The sequence below is a fragment of the Centrocercus urophasianus genome, unplaced genomic scaffold, assembly GCF_019232065.1.
Source record: "Centrocercus urophasianus isolate 14NV4802_14NV808 unplaced genomic scaffold, USGS_Curo_1.0 seq_13, whole genome shotgun sequence".
Taxonomy (NCBI): Eukaryota; Metazoa; Chordata; class Aves; order Galliformes; family Phasianidae; genus Centrocercus; species Centrocercus urophasianus.
Genome location: NW_024884475.1, coordinates 27354296 through 27369407, shown reverse-complemented (window position 1 = coordinate 27369407; position 15112 = coordinate 27354296). Strand labels below are relative to the sequence as shown.

Sequence of the window (15112 nt, the reverse complement as noted above, 5' to 3'; positions counted from 1 at the left end):
AATTGCATTAAATTTACAAAGTCATTTTGCTTGTTTTGTTTAAGCAGTTCATCTTGTTAGCGGGGGAAAAAAACTTACAAAACAAAGTGTCCCTCCTGCTGTGTCAGCTCAGCCCTTTGTTATGAGATATTGTTGGACTGATCATTTCATCAGCATTTCTCTTCTGTATAATGATCATTTGATTGTTATAATTCTTTTCTCTGGAGGGATTCTTGCTGAGAAATTTGGAAATGATGAAATTTGAAATGCTATTGATATTAAATACATACTTTGCATATATGTCAGATTGAGTATCAAAAACATGAATTTTTAACAAACTTCCACAATTTCAGTAATGAGCTGAAAATAGTTGGATTGAACATACTGAAATATTCAAACTCTCAGATTAAGAGTAAGAAACTTGACTTGCATTAAAATAATTGCATATAAAGAAGTTGTGTTTTGTCGGTTAAAAGTTTGTTCTAGCAATTTACCTTGAGATACATTTCTATATGGTCGATACTTGACTGAAAAAACAGCACTTATCAAGTTGTGTAGAAACATTTAGCTCTTAGGTTTGATGGGACTGTTTTAAAACTTGGTGGTAGCTCATCAAGACTGCAGTATCTACTCATAGAAAAAGGCAAGTCTGTCTTACTGATCCTGCACCAGGAGTTCTCTTATCCCCATAGTGTTGCTTCCATGGTGTGCTTGTGAATTGTTGGAAAGTAGCACAGCAGTTTATGGGCAGACAGTAGCTGCCTGCAGTGAACTTTGAGCTAAAGTTCTTAATCTAGTTGCTCCCAGAAAAAAATGGACTGCTTCAGAGCTCATACTTCATTAGAACAAGTTAACTTAAGTCATCTGCTGTTGGACAGCTCAAATTCTACCAACTGCAGTGTTGATGTATTCTGCAAATTGTTTCTCATGTATAAATTTCTGTTGCAGATGTTTAGTTTTTGTACTTTCAGAGGAAATCTATCTCCTTTATTTTAAAAACAAAAAAAAATAGAAAACTTTTGTCACATGTACCTAAAAGGGAAAGAAAAAGGAGTTCTGTCCCTTTCTGTTGTAAATGTTGTTGTACTGATTCCTGGTCAAGAAGCATTTTTCTGAAAGAGAACTTTTGGATGAATGATGCTAGTGTATTTAAATTGACATGAAAATAATCTTAAGGCTGCATTTGATCTTTTGATGAATAGTAGTTGATGTGTACTTCTTGCTACCTTAAAATCAGCCTCATAAAACACTAATCTGAGGAAAACTTGATATGTCTCCTTTTGTTAATCTCTTTCCCCTGTTTTCCCTAATGAGTAGTTGAAGAAAAAAACAAACAAACAAACAAACAAACCAGCATGGACCTATTCCAGAGTAATTTAGTTTTTGCTTATGCTCTGGTAAGTGTGATGTCAACTTCTTACTCTTAATGTGTCAGAATGCTGACTATCACCATAACTTTTTGCTATCTGAGCCAAAGTATTTTCAATCAGTATTTACTTCAGAAATCTTTTCATATTTTTTGGTGCAAAACTAAAACAAGACATTGTCTCTCCCCACATTTCAATTATCTTTCTTCAGCTAAAACTTTCTGTTGTGGCACTAAACCGAATCTCTCTCGAGACCCACTGAAATGGAGATAAACATCTTGTGCAACAACTGCTTTGTTGGAAATCTGATTTTTTTTTTTTACATAATCTGTTACAGTTAATCAGTCTGTACAGAAAATAACAAAAAAGTTCATAATATTTTTATTCCAATTTTTATTTCTTCTAACTTGAATAAGGAAATGGGTTTACTTTAGGATTTAATTTTCTCCAAGCTAGCTACTTTCTTGACCAAATTCTATTGTTCTCTCTTGTAGCTACAAGTGCCACAGTCATCATCAAGAATGGAGAATGGCCTTCAAAAGCCTGCCAGAATGGAACTTCTGGATCTGTTTCTTTGAAAGCAATACCAAGACCTAGATTACTCTCATTGAAAGCAACTCCAAAAGGTACCTTAATCTGTAGCTACAGTGAAACTAAAGCTACCACTGTTGCAGTGCCTTACCTTTTGCACCTGGCTGCCACGTGAAGCAATGAATATTTAGCAGTAGTGCACTGCAAGGAAGTAGAATCACATCAATAAGATTTCATAAGAAAGCTAAAACATTCTTTGAATTGTTATTGATTGGTTATTTCAGGCAAATGAGGAGGCAGTCTGCACTGTGATGTGAACTTCCTGTACTCAGCACTAGTGAGGCCGCACCTTGAGTACTGTGTTCAGTTTTGGGCCCCTCACTGCAAGAAAGATATTGAGGCCCTGGAACGTGTTCAAAGGAGGGCAACAAAGCTGGTGAGGGGTCTGGAACACAGGCCATATGAGGAGAGGCTGAAGGAGTTGGGAATGTTCAGCCTGGAGAAGAGGAGGCTCAGGGGAGACCTCATTGCTCTCTGTAACTTCCTGAAGGGAGGTTGTAGTGAGCTGGGGGTCGGCCTCTTCTCTCGTGTCATTAGTAATAGGACCAGAGGGAATGGCTTCAAGCTACGGCAGGGGAGATTCAGGCTGGACATGAGGAAGTATTACTTTTCAGAAAGGGTGGTCAGGCACTGGAATGGAGTGCCTAGAGAGGTGGTGGAGTCACCGACCCTGGGGTGTTCAAGGAAAGGCTGGATGTTGTGTTGAGGGACATGGTTTAGTGGGAGCTATTGGTAATAGGTGAACGGTTGGACTGGGTGATCTTTTAGGTCTTTTCCAACCTCGGTGATTCTATGATTCTGTGATTCTACAAGAGCAGTAAGGCTGTGCATGGCACTGGGACAAATGCATTATGTTGTGGGTGTCATTATTCAAGTTTTACATTACTCTAGTGTCTTTCTTTTTTGTCACAAAGCTCAGGCTCAGACTCTGCAGCTTCTGATCGGTAGGGTAGATCTACTTTGAATTTATCCTCTGGATATGGTTGTGCTTTTCCTCATGCAGACTTGAAATTACATTTGCTCCTATCAGAATGAAAAGGACCTTACAGAATGGGTGTGGCTCTTTGAATGAGATGTTACTGGATGAAGCCTCTTCTTGAATTAATGGCATTGTCTTATCATTCAAAGGAAAGAGTTGAGCTAACAGCTTACCTCTCCATGCTTCTTTTTCTTGATATTTTCCTAGATGACTAAGAGGAAGTGGAGGTCTGCTTTGTTTTTGATGGAGATAGATAATTGTGCTTCATCCCTTGGTGATAAAGGAAATTTAGTTAAATGCAGTTTCTGACTTTATATTAGCGTTTTGGTTCCTGTTCCTGTTTGAGCCAGGACTTCTCTATAAACCATCAGTGCTTTTCCACTCAAGCCACAAACAGCAGCTGACAACTCATTCTCAGACCAAAATTAAAGGCATAATGGGAGCAGATAAATAAGCTTGTGCTCTCTGTCCTGTAAATCCTAGTTATAATCAGCTTGCTTCTGACCATCTTTGTGGTGAACTGGTTATTGTAATTGGATAAACCTAATTAAATACAATGCTTCTGCTTTAGGCTTAAGTTTTAAGCCTGCCAAATGTCATGCTATAATGACATGCTTTAAAATAGTAAACAGTGGTAAGAGGCAGATATTGCCAGAAACTGTAAATCACTGAAACAAACAAAAATTGTATGACTGCCTGACAAGTTGATGCTTTTTTTGTCAAGCCCAAGATATGCAGTGCAGTTATTCGTTGTTCAACAGCTTCAGTGATTTGGGTGCTGAAAGTGTGCCTTCAGCACCTCCAGGAGCGTTAAGGCCAGAAGTTGGTGTTCTCTCCCCTTGGTATTTGTGAAGCTCCACCTGGGCTGCTCTGCTATGGGGCCTGCTTATTTCAAGAAGGTTATTTGGAAACAGCAGACTGGGGAAGACAGTGTTTGGAGCACATCACTTGCGATGAGAGGTTGAGGGAGTGAAGCTTGCTTGGTCAGGTGAAAGGAAGAGTAAGGGGAGGTATTGTAACAATCTGCAATTACTTGAACAAAGATGATGACACTAAACTCAGTAGTAGCAGATAATGTAGCGATAGTGGGCAATAGTCTCACAGGAGTGGGAGACCTAACATTTTGGGAAGAATTATGAGGAAAAGTGGTACAGGACCACATTGTCCACTAGAGCCGTAGGATTTCCATTCTTGGAAGTTTTCAGGACTCAGCCAGTCACGGCCAGTTAAGTTCATCTTGGTGGTGGCTCTGCTCTGGTGGGATGCTGATCAGTTGGCCTCTGGAGGTCCCTTTCAGCCAACTTTCGTGTAGCTGTTTTGTTTGCCACTGCTTAAGTGACTTTAGTACTACTGTCTTAGTGTTGAGGTGATGTTTTTCCTTATCTTTTCTTCTCCTAATAAGCTTTATTAAAATTATATTTTATTGCTTTAGTAGTGAGTTCTGGTAAAAACAAAGCTGAGTTTAAATGTAGCCTTAAATTTTCTAGAAAATGCCTCTTCTTATATTTATTTGAGTAGACTTACGCATCTGGTACTGTAAATATGTGATGTCAGACATGTCTTTATTTGCTGATATAGCTGTACTTTTAAACCTGATTTAAGTCTCTTCTTCTAGGAGCCAAGGCCAGGTGTGCTTCCTTGAACCAATGCACACCAAAATCATCTGGGCCATTGCACTCAGCAAGGAAAGTCAGTGAGGCTAGAGGCAGTCAGTTATTGGGTAAAGTTATATTTTCAATTACATTCTTGTATCTATCCATCTTGAGAAAGAGCTATGCTCTATAACAATTAGAGCATTTGAGATGGTCAGTCCATTCTTTCAATGCATAGTTCATGGTATTGGATTTTGGCTCTACAAGATGTTCTGTGTATGTTTGTTTATATGGAGCTAAAAGTCACCCTACTTCAAGTACACTGCCTGCTTTGAACTTGTATCCTGTGCGGACTTGAAGCACTTGGTAACATCAAGTTGAATTATGTTCTGTAGCCTGCTTATAAGATCATGTAGTTAAAAGATAAAACTCAAACTGGCATTCCCAAATTTCTCTGTTTAATTTCAGCAATATTCTTGTGAGATCTTGCTCATCAGCTGTGACTATTTAAAGTAGTATGTACTTAACTTTGCATTTCAGTATCAGATATTTGCTGAAGATATATCTTCAGTATTTAATTGGAATTAGTCATTTTTTTAATCAGATTGAATCAAAGAATATATATCTGACTCCTTAGATGAATTAATTAATGAAAAAATTTCACTTGGGTGCAAAGACTCTCTTGCAGGATTCAGGTTGAGGGAAGCAAGTACAGTTGTGATACAAATGATATTGATGTGCCTACTATAGGGAAGAAGAAAGCTGAATGTGATAGGTGTTATGAAAAGACCTTCTGTAAACTTCTGCTTGTGACTTTTGTGCTTAAACCTAGCAAAATATGTTTTCCCTAAATTGATATCCTTCAAAATAATCAGGTTCTTAGTTCATTTTTCACGTAACACTAAAACAATACAGTAATGGTAGATTAACCTTCTCACTGTTTTTGTTTATATTTCACTTGATTAGATAGCACATTTTGTACCTGCTTTATGTAAATAAACTAACTGGAGTATATAGCTGGAAAAAAAATTATGATGCTTTAATTGATAAGATAGGATTAGTATGCGTAGTTACTTATTGTTGCCTTTTTTATTGCATTATCTGTTCATTTTGTTCTTTCGTTTAAGATAATAAGATAAATAAACAGTGCTATCTGGCTTATGTGAAGTGTGATAATCTAAGTTTGACATGATAGGAATTCATTTTCCAAATAATTTAACTTTTTATCATATCAAATCTTTCTGTCAAACATGCAATCAGTCATCACAAGGATGAAACTAAAACTATCTAGATCATGAGGAAGTTATATAGAAAGAGATTCAAAAGTGCAACTCTCTTTTTCTGACTTGAAGCATAATTCTGCTTTCTATTCTGAACATCATAGGTACTTCTGGAAAAAACAGACATCAAAGTTTATTGACTTCTGGTTCTGGTGAGTTCTCTGAAAGTATTTTTACATACTCTGAAGTGGAACTTAATTTTGTTTTACACATTATGTTAGTATATTATTTCTTTTCTTGGAAGAATAGTTTTGCAACAAATTCTGTGAACCATCACAGATTCTGATTTCAACTGATAGTAGATGAAGTCTTGTTTTGTCTGTTTAATGTCTTCTAATTACCCAATTTTTAGAATGTGCAGTCTGTTCTGTCATTCTCTGTTTCCAGTGAAGCATAAGAAGGTTTAACACTAACAACAGGAGGGAAAAAATTGTGGTAATGAAACTCAGATGTAGATTTTGTTGTTTAGCCACGCTGAGGTAAGTAATGATTAAAAGTCATGTGTTGTGGCTGTAACATAAATAGTCATGCAGAATAACAGGTTTTTCTGGAAGGTTCATGGTAGCTACCCTGTTGGTCTCAGCTGTCAGTGCAGACTACACTTGAAGATGAAATTATCCAAACTTGTTAGTGCATGTGTCTGCTTGGATGGCAAGGGAGGAGTGGCAACTGATTAAGTGGCAGATGGTGTTTCAAGATCTGGTGGAGTTCAAGGACTTCATCTTGTATTTGTTTTCAGTGGTTATGCAGGGCACCTGGTGCTAGTTTCTTTCTGCCAGGAGAGAGAGAGGCCTTCCGATTTCTATTCACAAAAATTTCTAGGTCTTTTTCAAGAGAATATGCAGTCAAAATTAGTTTCCTGAGCATCAGTGAGTTACTCTGAATTAAAAGCTGCTTAAATTACTGAAAACCACTTTTTGAAAGATAGTGAGGTTCACTGGGAGGCCCTGTGTCCTCTGAGTGAGTAGCAGATGTCTTTCTCAAAGAGGTGCTGTAACTAATCAGGTATTATGAATTTGAATCTGGAACTGCTGAGTGAAACCATTCTGACCTGGGTACTTGGATACTGTGGTAGTATGTTTTTGATTAATGCATGCATGTGAGTCTATTGTTTTGTCTCTTACCTTTTTGCATGTCAAGTGTCTGACTAGCAATCGTGACCCAGTGCTTTGCTTGAGATCTCTCATTATTACAAGTCAGTTCTTTGCTCATATAACAAGACAAAGTGCTTAGTCTGTTTGTTACTCTACATGATATTTGCCTGAAGTAACATTTAGATACTGCTTGACAATGCAATATCTAAACATTGCTTATGTATGTGGTCCTTTATACATAGAAATGCAGAAGGTGATACTGCTAGGAGGAGTATTTTGCTAATTTAGGTTGAGGTAACTTGTGATAAGGGAGAAGCTGTGTTGTCTCTGGATTAGAAATGTAAATATGACTCTTTCTTACAACTGCCACAGCACTTTTTCTATATTTTCTATGCAAAAAAAACAGTTAGTGCTCTCACCCTTTTTGCAAGTTTAGTGTAATTTTTGTTGTGATCCGACTTTTCCAAGCTAATAGAGAATGTGACTACATATCTTTGAAGTATTATTGGTGCATTATATTGGTGCATTAAGAATGTGACTGTAAAGTCCAAAATAGCCATAATGTGCAGTGATGTTTTTTCAACAGATGTTCTTTAGCATCTTACTTTTGCCATTTGAGTAGCTGCGTTTTAGTGTTTGTCTTACAAAACCTGTTTCTTGTACTGAATCAGCTTCCAAAATTGGGTGATTAACTTGTTAGACATTCTAGTTAATAGCTTTGTAACTTATATAGAGCATTAATGTAATGTTCTATTTATGTAAACAAGCTTTCTGATAGAGAAGCAAGACTTTTTTTCCATCTTCACAGCTGCAGATAGTTTTTAACTACACAATAAAAATATTGTGTGCCAGTTTGGATATTAATGTACAACGTCTTACACTTTAAGAAGAGACAAATGATTGTTTTTGAAATGAACTGAAGTAATGCCAGCTGGTACCATGTAGAATGGAGCCCAACATCTTTTTTTGCTTCTTTTAGTTGCCTTGATATTACAATGCAGCCTTGTTCTAGTGATTGTATTTAGTTAAAGCTTTTGTTCTCTTATTTCATGGTTAACTCGTTAGTTAACTCTACAGCTTTTAGCCTCATGCAATGACTGAGTTCAACCTCACTTCTATTTCTATTTCTCTATTTCATGTGCTCTGCCTGAAGAGTCAATCCTGTAATGTCACAAAGCAGGACTCTAAAGGGGGGGGGGGGGGATAATGATTACCTTATCAATGCATTAATTGTCAAGCTCCTGTTAGTACTTTCTCAAGGCTGAAAAAATAGCAAGCATTTATACAGTATCATTTCTGTTCAGATTGTACTTGTTATTCATTTTCCATTCATTGAAAGAAGTTAGAAAATGCCAGGATGCACTTGAAAAACAAGATGCAGCATGCTGCTAGCATGCCTGTAGACTTGGAGAGACTAGTGATTTGCTGCTGTTCTTTTTTTTTCTTTTTTTTTTGTAAACAAAAGGGTCCTTTTTATCAACTCTGTTTCTCATGAGTGATCTTCTGGTTGACCAATAAATTTCTACATGCTCTGTGGCTTATTTTATAACACTGGCTTTACTGCCAAGGAAAAATGAACTTCTTGGGCAAAATGGTTTATTACTTCTTCAGTTGCTAATTTTGGACTGCAGTGTACTTGTATCCTAAATGTAATATCTTAATGTAATTATGACAAGACTGCCTTTTAAAATTCTTTCAGCTGGAGCTCTTTCCTTTGTTTCTCCAGGTCTCCCCGTAGGAACAGTGATCTACCTCTAATACCTGGACGATATACTAGAATGTACATAGAAAGAGAATATTTAAATCTCATCTCCATTCTTGACTGAATTTTAGAGAAAGTAATGGTCTAGTTATTTCTTCTTGCAAGTAAACGTCTTTTTTGGCAGTTCCAAAAATAAAGCTATTATTTTAGGAATGAAGCATGCAAATCTGTGTTGAGAACCTTTATCCTTCTGTTCAGTGACTCTGAAAGGGACATATGGTATTCTCTGGATAATTTATGCTTATGGCACAGCAGTGTTGTCAAGAAAGCTAGGGCAACTGTTGGATAATACCATTAAGTATTATCAGATAAGAGTATTGTGATTTATGTCATACTTACCTCTGTTATGATAGCACATGTGTACTGGAACCAGTTACTAAACAAGGCTGGAGAAGCAATGAAAAACAATCTTCATTCAGTAGTTGTACACGCTGCATCAGGAAAGATGATGCTCTGTCATCTTAACAACCCAAGAGTTTAAAAGGCTGCTTGTGTTAATTAAATCATCTGTGAGAAATATAACACTGGGGGGGAAGTGTCTTCAGTCAGGTGGCTAATTGCAAAAATGAATGGTAGTGTTGGTATGATTTTAACAGTTCATGAAGATCTCTCTTGGAACAGGCTGATACAGGGGGCTGCTGCTGGCTTTTCACTGAAACTCGTAAGTGGAATAGGATGCATTTGCTAACACAATACTGTAGTTCAAAGCAAAGTTTATGGAGAATACTTTCAGAGATTCAGTTTCTTTCATGCTCTGTTTAAGTCCAGAGGAAACAGGAGTAAGCATCATTTCTTTTTATCTTAGATATTCCTTGATAGAAAGGTTACCCTTAAAATATTTGCACTTCTGGTGTCTCGAAAGCAAATAAAGCAAAAAAAAACAAAAAAACAAAAAAAAAACCATGAATGTCTTAAAATACATCATGATTACATCATGATACATGTATTTGTAAATATGAGAATAAGCGTTCTTAAAAATGTGTAAGTTTTCTTTTAAAAATGAGAAAAATTTAAACTGAGAGCTGATTGAGTACTATTATGAATGGCACATGCTTAGGTCTTCTGCGACTGCTTTGATTTAATTTACCATCAGTAGTTTTCAGTGTGGTAATGGAAGATTACCCCACTGATGTGGGATGTCTGGTCGAGCAGCTTATTAGCTCTGTTTCTCCATTGTTTCTTCTCAGATCTGAAGGGCTTTCTTAGTATGATGTGGGTTTTTGTTTTGTTTTTGTTTCTGTGTTTTGTTTGTTTGGAGACAAACTCAAAATTTGTGAGAGAAAGTGTGCAAGTAGAGTTGCATGGGTACTTACAAAAAACCTTGATGTGTTTGCAAACAGAAGTGTTTGTAGCTGGTCGTAGGGCAAGATTGGGGAGCTCAAGTGAGCTAAAAACATGATAGGAAAAACAGTGCTTTTGATGACAGTTCTAATTATAGGTCATAAAACTGGTGTGAACAAAACATGCAGAGGACAGTTTGTCTCACTTTATTTGATTTGAGCACTTATTTTTGGCTGTAGCTTAGTACTCACTTTCAATGCACTTTCCCAGCTATATGATATAAATGTTTTCAGGATTGTTGAGATCTCATTTTTCTTGAATATCTGTTTCTGCAAGTGCAAGGTTATTAAATGTGTAATAATCTTTAGTTCAGAAAAATGTCATTCATATAAAAAATAAAATTCCAATGGTCTTAAATTGCTTTAAAAGTAAAACCCAAAAGCTTTGATAGAGAATATTGCAGTTCTCTTTGAGGATTTGTAACAAACTGAATGTCAGTAGTGTAAGTAATTGTTTCATGTATCCATTTAAGAAAAAAGAGTCTATGTAGTCTGGTATTTTTGTAGAAAGCAAAACTTGTTTTTGAACCAATTCAGCTTTCCTTTCAGTGTCTCCTAATGGCCTACCCTGCTGGGCTTGAGAAATAAATTACCTTCAGAATAATTCGGGAAACACTTGAGAATATTTCATAAACTCTATAGAGTTGAAACAGTTAACATTACTAGATTTAGTATGTGTTTAATGATCACAGATAATATTTTACAGCTTGGAAATTGTAGGACTTTTTCTTCTTTATCTCTTGACACATAACAGAAAAATCAAGTTTAAACTTCATGGAGTTATTAGTGCTGTGCATTGAACTGTTTGTTGCCTTTATAGGTGCAATAAAGAGACTGCTGTGGTTTTTTTTTGTTTGTTTGTTTTTTTTTTTAATGTTTTCCATCCATGTGAGCTATGAGGACTATATGAATTACTTGATTAGCCTTAGAATGCTTACAAGCTAATAATGTTTGTATAAACATAGAGCAAAATAGTTTAAGTACTGTAGCTGTTGCATGTGGACCAACAATAACAACAGGTTCATTTTCTTACCTCTACAGAAGCGCAGAATTAAGTTACGTCTATAAGAATTAATTTATTTACTTTATTAATTTATTAATTATTGTAGCATAACCCAAATGGTGTCCATGCTATAAGACTATTTCATCTGGTAGCACTTTTAGAAAGGACCCTTTCTCTTAATTAAAAGTTAGATATTTCAGTTATGTTTGTTATTATTTAATTCTAAAAATTCTGTGAGAAAATTGGTCTCTAGCTTAGGACAGCCATGTTCCAAACTCCTGATGAAGAAGACATTTTCTTACTTTCTGCTGTGGGAATGATTGTGTCTCTTTCATGAACACAGAGATGCAGGTTTCTCACAGTTGTTGAAATACTTAATAGGAACAGCCTCGGTATGAGCATAAGTCTCTAGTACTGAAATAGCTGGTTGTTTTTTTTTCTGACGCATCTGAGTGGATCATTGAAACTTCATATTTTAAGGAATGTTGCTCTAGTAGGAGTGGTATTTTTCACTGTAGCTTAGTTGCAGTTTTGCTTTGAAGTAGTGAAGCGCAGACTCTGAAGAAGTCTAACAGAAATGCCATCTTAGAAGGGACATCTTGTACATGGGAAACAATGTGCAGATTTGTTAAGTTGGAAGCTAAAAATGAAATTATTCTTGTGATGTTTGTTGCCATTGTGTTTTCTGAAAGAAGGCGGATGATGTAAATGTCACCACTGTTGCACGAAAGAGAAGCAAACTAGCCTAATTTCTGTATCTGTTTCCTTGGAAATTCACTCCAGCATCGCCTTCTGTTTGAAAAGCTGCTGAATTTATAATAGTTAAAAGTTTTGTACAAGAAGAAAACTATTAACTATTTCAGTTCCTGTTCTGTGGCAGGAAGAGGTTGGCTTTCTTCTTCAGGTTAGGCTCTGAGCTTAACGTCCTGGAACTACAAGCTGTGGAGCATGGCAGTGTGCATTGTTACCTGCAGGAAGACGAGTTTTTTTTTGAGCTGGAGCACTGGCTGGAGCAAAATGGTCAGATGGAACTGGTGAGGGAGTGGTAACTTTCCAGAAGGAAAATCTAGGTCATGCATTACCCTTTTACACTCTTAGTGGCCTTTTGCTTCTTTGCTCCCTTTGCATAAGCATTCAGCTCTCAATTCTTGAATTAAGGCATGCCAGTAATATCCATCTGCTCAGCACTGCCTGTGCTGTCTTGTGACATGGAGCCATTTGTCTTCTATCTGGGCATCTCAGATGCAAAGGTCTGGCCTCTGATTTAGACTCGTTTGCCATGAGACACTCACCCCGTTCAGAGGCTTTCTTAGTGGTGCAGTAAGAAACAGAGGCAAGAGAAATGTGTCCAGATACTGGAGACTTGGACTTGCAAGGTTGAATTTAGAGCCTGCGGATACCAGTGTCCTCTGCTTTTTTGTCACATTGCTAGCTTTCCCCAGGGAATGGCAGATGCACTAAATCTGCCAGGATTAAAATAGATCTCTCCTCACCATCAATCTGGTTGTGTCATTAGGTATTAATGCATTTAGCAACCTAGAGTGAATTATGTGATTGCAATGGTACAGAGTCTTTTGTTTTGCCCACGAAGGAAAGACATCAGTGAAGTGCTAGTAAATAAAATGACAGTTTTCTCCTCTGTCTGTGCTCTGTATCACTTGCTATTTTATGTAACTATTTTCTGGTGCTATTTTCCATGACCTTTATCTGTTGTAGAAGACCTCTCAGATCCTCATATTATGTATAAATGTAAAGAATGTGTGTTCCTGTTTTGCTGTGCTTGGATCCCATGAAGCATGGTCTCTGGCTCTGTGCCCTGTTGACACAAGATGGTCGTAGGAGCACAAATACTGATCTGGAGGAGCCATTTTCCTAAGAAAACAACACTGACAGATGTGCAGTCACCACAGTAAAGTTTGCAGTAGAGTAAGACGGGTATGCAAACACTGCATTGGAGGAACCCTTTTGAGTTAAATTTCTAATAGAAGGTATTCAAATAGGGATGGGCAGTCTTCTCACAAGCTGCTTGTCAGAGCTCTCTGAATGTTGCATGCTAGATGAGTCTGACATCCTTCTAGTGCTTTCTGTTGGTTCTGTCAGGTCATTCAACTGCATAAAGCAGTCTTATTTTAGGTTGTGGGATTTAACAGGATTCCTAGAGCCTAAAAAGGCTTTTTTTTTTTTTTTTTTTTTTGTTTAAAAAAAAAAAAAAAAAAGGGAAAAAACAACACCTACAGTATATCTATTTCTTTATGGCCTAATTCTATCAAGCTAAAGCCAGGAAAGTATTGCTTGTGTGTCTCTGTAAGAGATGCTTTGGTGTCTGGTGCAGGAGCTTTCATGTCTGTATAGAGCTTTTAGTTGCTCGTATTTTGCCGCGTGATTCATTCCTTCCTCTGTCTTCAAACTGGTTCATTACATCATGTTTGCCCTCTAGAGATTCTTTGTTTTAGCTCCTATTCCCAGGAAGGTAGTTAAGGTTTTACTGGGGTACTTCTACTAATTTTGTTTTTACAGGCTGATGAGGAGTTCTTGAACGTTTTTTCCCAGGCACAGTTGCAAAGATAGAGAGGGATGGTAATTCAGGTTTTGGGGGTTTTTTTTTTAGGTGGATTTTTCTTTTTGAATGTGATTAGACTGTTTCTGTCTTTGCAAAGATAGCATCAAATCCAAATGGATAGAGACATGTTTGCTTCATGGAGCAGTCCTTCCCTTAGGGAGTCATGATAGGTGAGAGGAAGACAGAAGAGCGTTCCTGTGGGTGCTCAGAGAGGAGAGCAAAACCAGGTATATTGAGTTTTGAATGGCATTGGAAAGCTGGCTGTCAGCCAAGTCAAAATCTTATGATGTTGTCTTCAAGGGAGGATTTTGCAATAGTGATCTAATATTTGAAGAGGTGGCCTATGGTGAGTACACAAGGCTACTGTAATGTGTTTATCACAAGCCTTATGGCTTACCACTGTGTGCTATTTCCAAGCATAGGAGCCCATAATCTTTCAGCACAGGAGGGATCATTGCTTCCCTTGGATGGTTATGCTGAATTAAGAAAGGTGTACAATTGCAGGGCATTGCAAAGATGCATGAGCCCGTATTGTTAATGCTCAAACTTTTCTAACTCAGAGGAATCTGTGAAGGTTTTATTGTGATAAAATCATGCATGCACTGCTGTGTGCAGAGGCTGCCCTGGGAACTGAACAAAAAGGCTACTTTATATTAAATCTTCATTTCTAGTGACTTTGTGCAGACTGAAGATGTAGTGTTACAGTATTTCAAAGCCATTGGTGCATTACCATGCTGGGAGCTAGATACTTTGATATACCATACGTTGAGCAATGTTCTCACTCTGTGTGCAGTGGAGGTTGGTTTAGCAGATCTGGTATTTGGATGAAGGGCTGCAGTTCTTGGGGTGTGCTTAGTGAGCTGCTTCACTGTTACTGCCCTGCCTTGCGTGACACTAGAGAGATCTAGAGCTTGAATACAACAGCATAATGCTATTTTTAGTTCTAGCAACACTGGAGGATTTAGAATGTTGTGCATTTTGAGCAAGTAAGACATTGCTACAGACCTATCACATTTTAGTAAGGAGAGGATCTCACCAGTAGGATGAGATTTGTCAGTTTGATTATGTTTGCTTTGGGTGATATGTGCTTCAGAACAAGTTGGCTTAATGGCTTCTGAAACTAGAAGAACTATCTGAGGGCTGGATGCTACAGAGCATTGGCTGTAGCCTGATGAAATGGTAGGAGTGGCGCATCAGTGAGAAAGTATTTTATTTTTTTTGTCTCTTTAAAATAAATAAAAAAGAATTCTCTTCACCAGAACCTGCAAGCAACCTCAGTAAATCTCTTACTGCCCTGTGTTCTGCATTGGCTTCAGTAGTCCCTGCTTCTGTGCCTGCCCAGCAGCATTTAGGTGCATTCAAACTTAGCTGGCTGTGATCTGTTTTGATATGAAATAGATGGCTGTTTCAATGCACCTCTCTGGATAAATGGAAGCATCTGCAGTGCTGAGCTGCCGAGCTGGATAGTGTTTTCTTTAAGCAGATCTCATACAGAACAGTTATGTTTGTGGATTAGTTAAGATGTTAAATGTTGACATATCTAATGCCAGAAGAGAAACTCTGGT

At 37.4% G+C, this 15112-nt stretch overlaps 1 protein-coding gene across 7 annotated transcripts in view; it reads left to right on the top strand.

Annotated features, from left to right (window-relative positions):
* Window positions 1–15112, top strand: part of MTUS1 (microtubule associated scaffold protein 1) — a 110889-nt gene that overhangs the window by 46394 nt on the left and 49383 nt on the right. For 5 of the 7 annotated variants that reach the window (XM_042812762.1, XM_042812761.1, XM_042812764.1 and 2 more), the window contains exons 5-7: window positions 1841–1972; window positions 4532–4636; window positions 5893–5940. In XM_042812762.1, the coding sequence (XP_042668696.1) occupies window positions 1841–1972; window positions 4532–4636; window positions 5893–5940 (285 nt within the window). The remainder of the gene's footprint in view (window positions 1–1840; window positions 1973–4531; window positions 4637–5892; window positions 5941–15112) is intronic. The other 2 variants (XM_042812766.1, XM_042812767.1) reach the window with 2 other exon arrangements.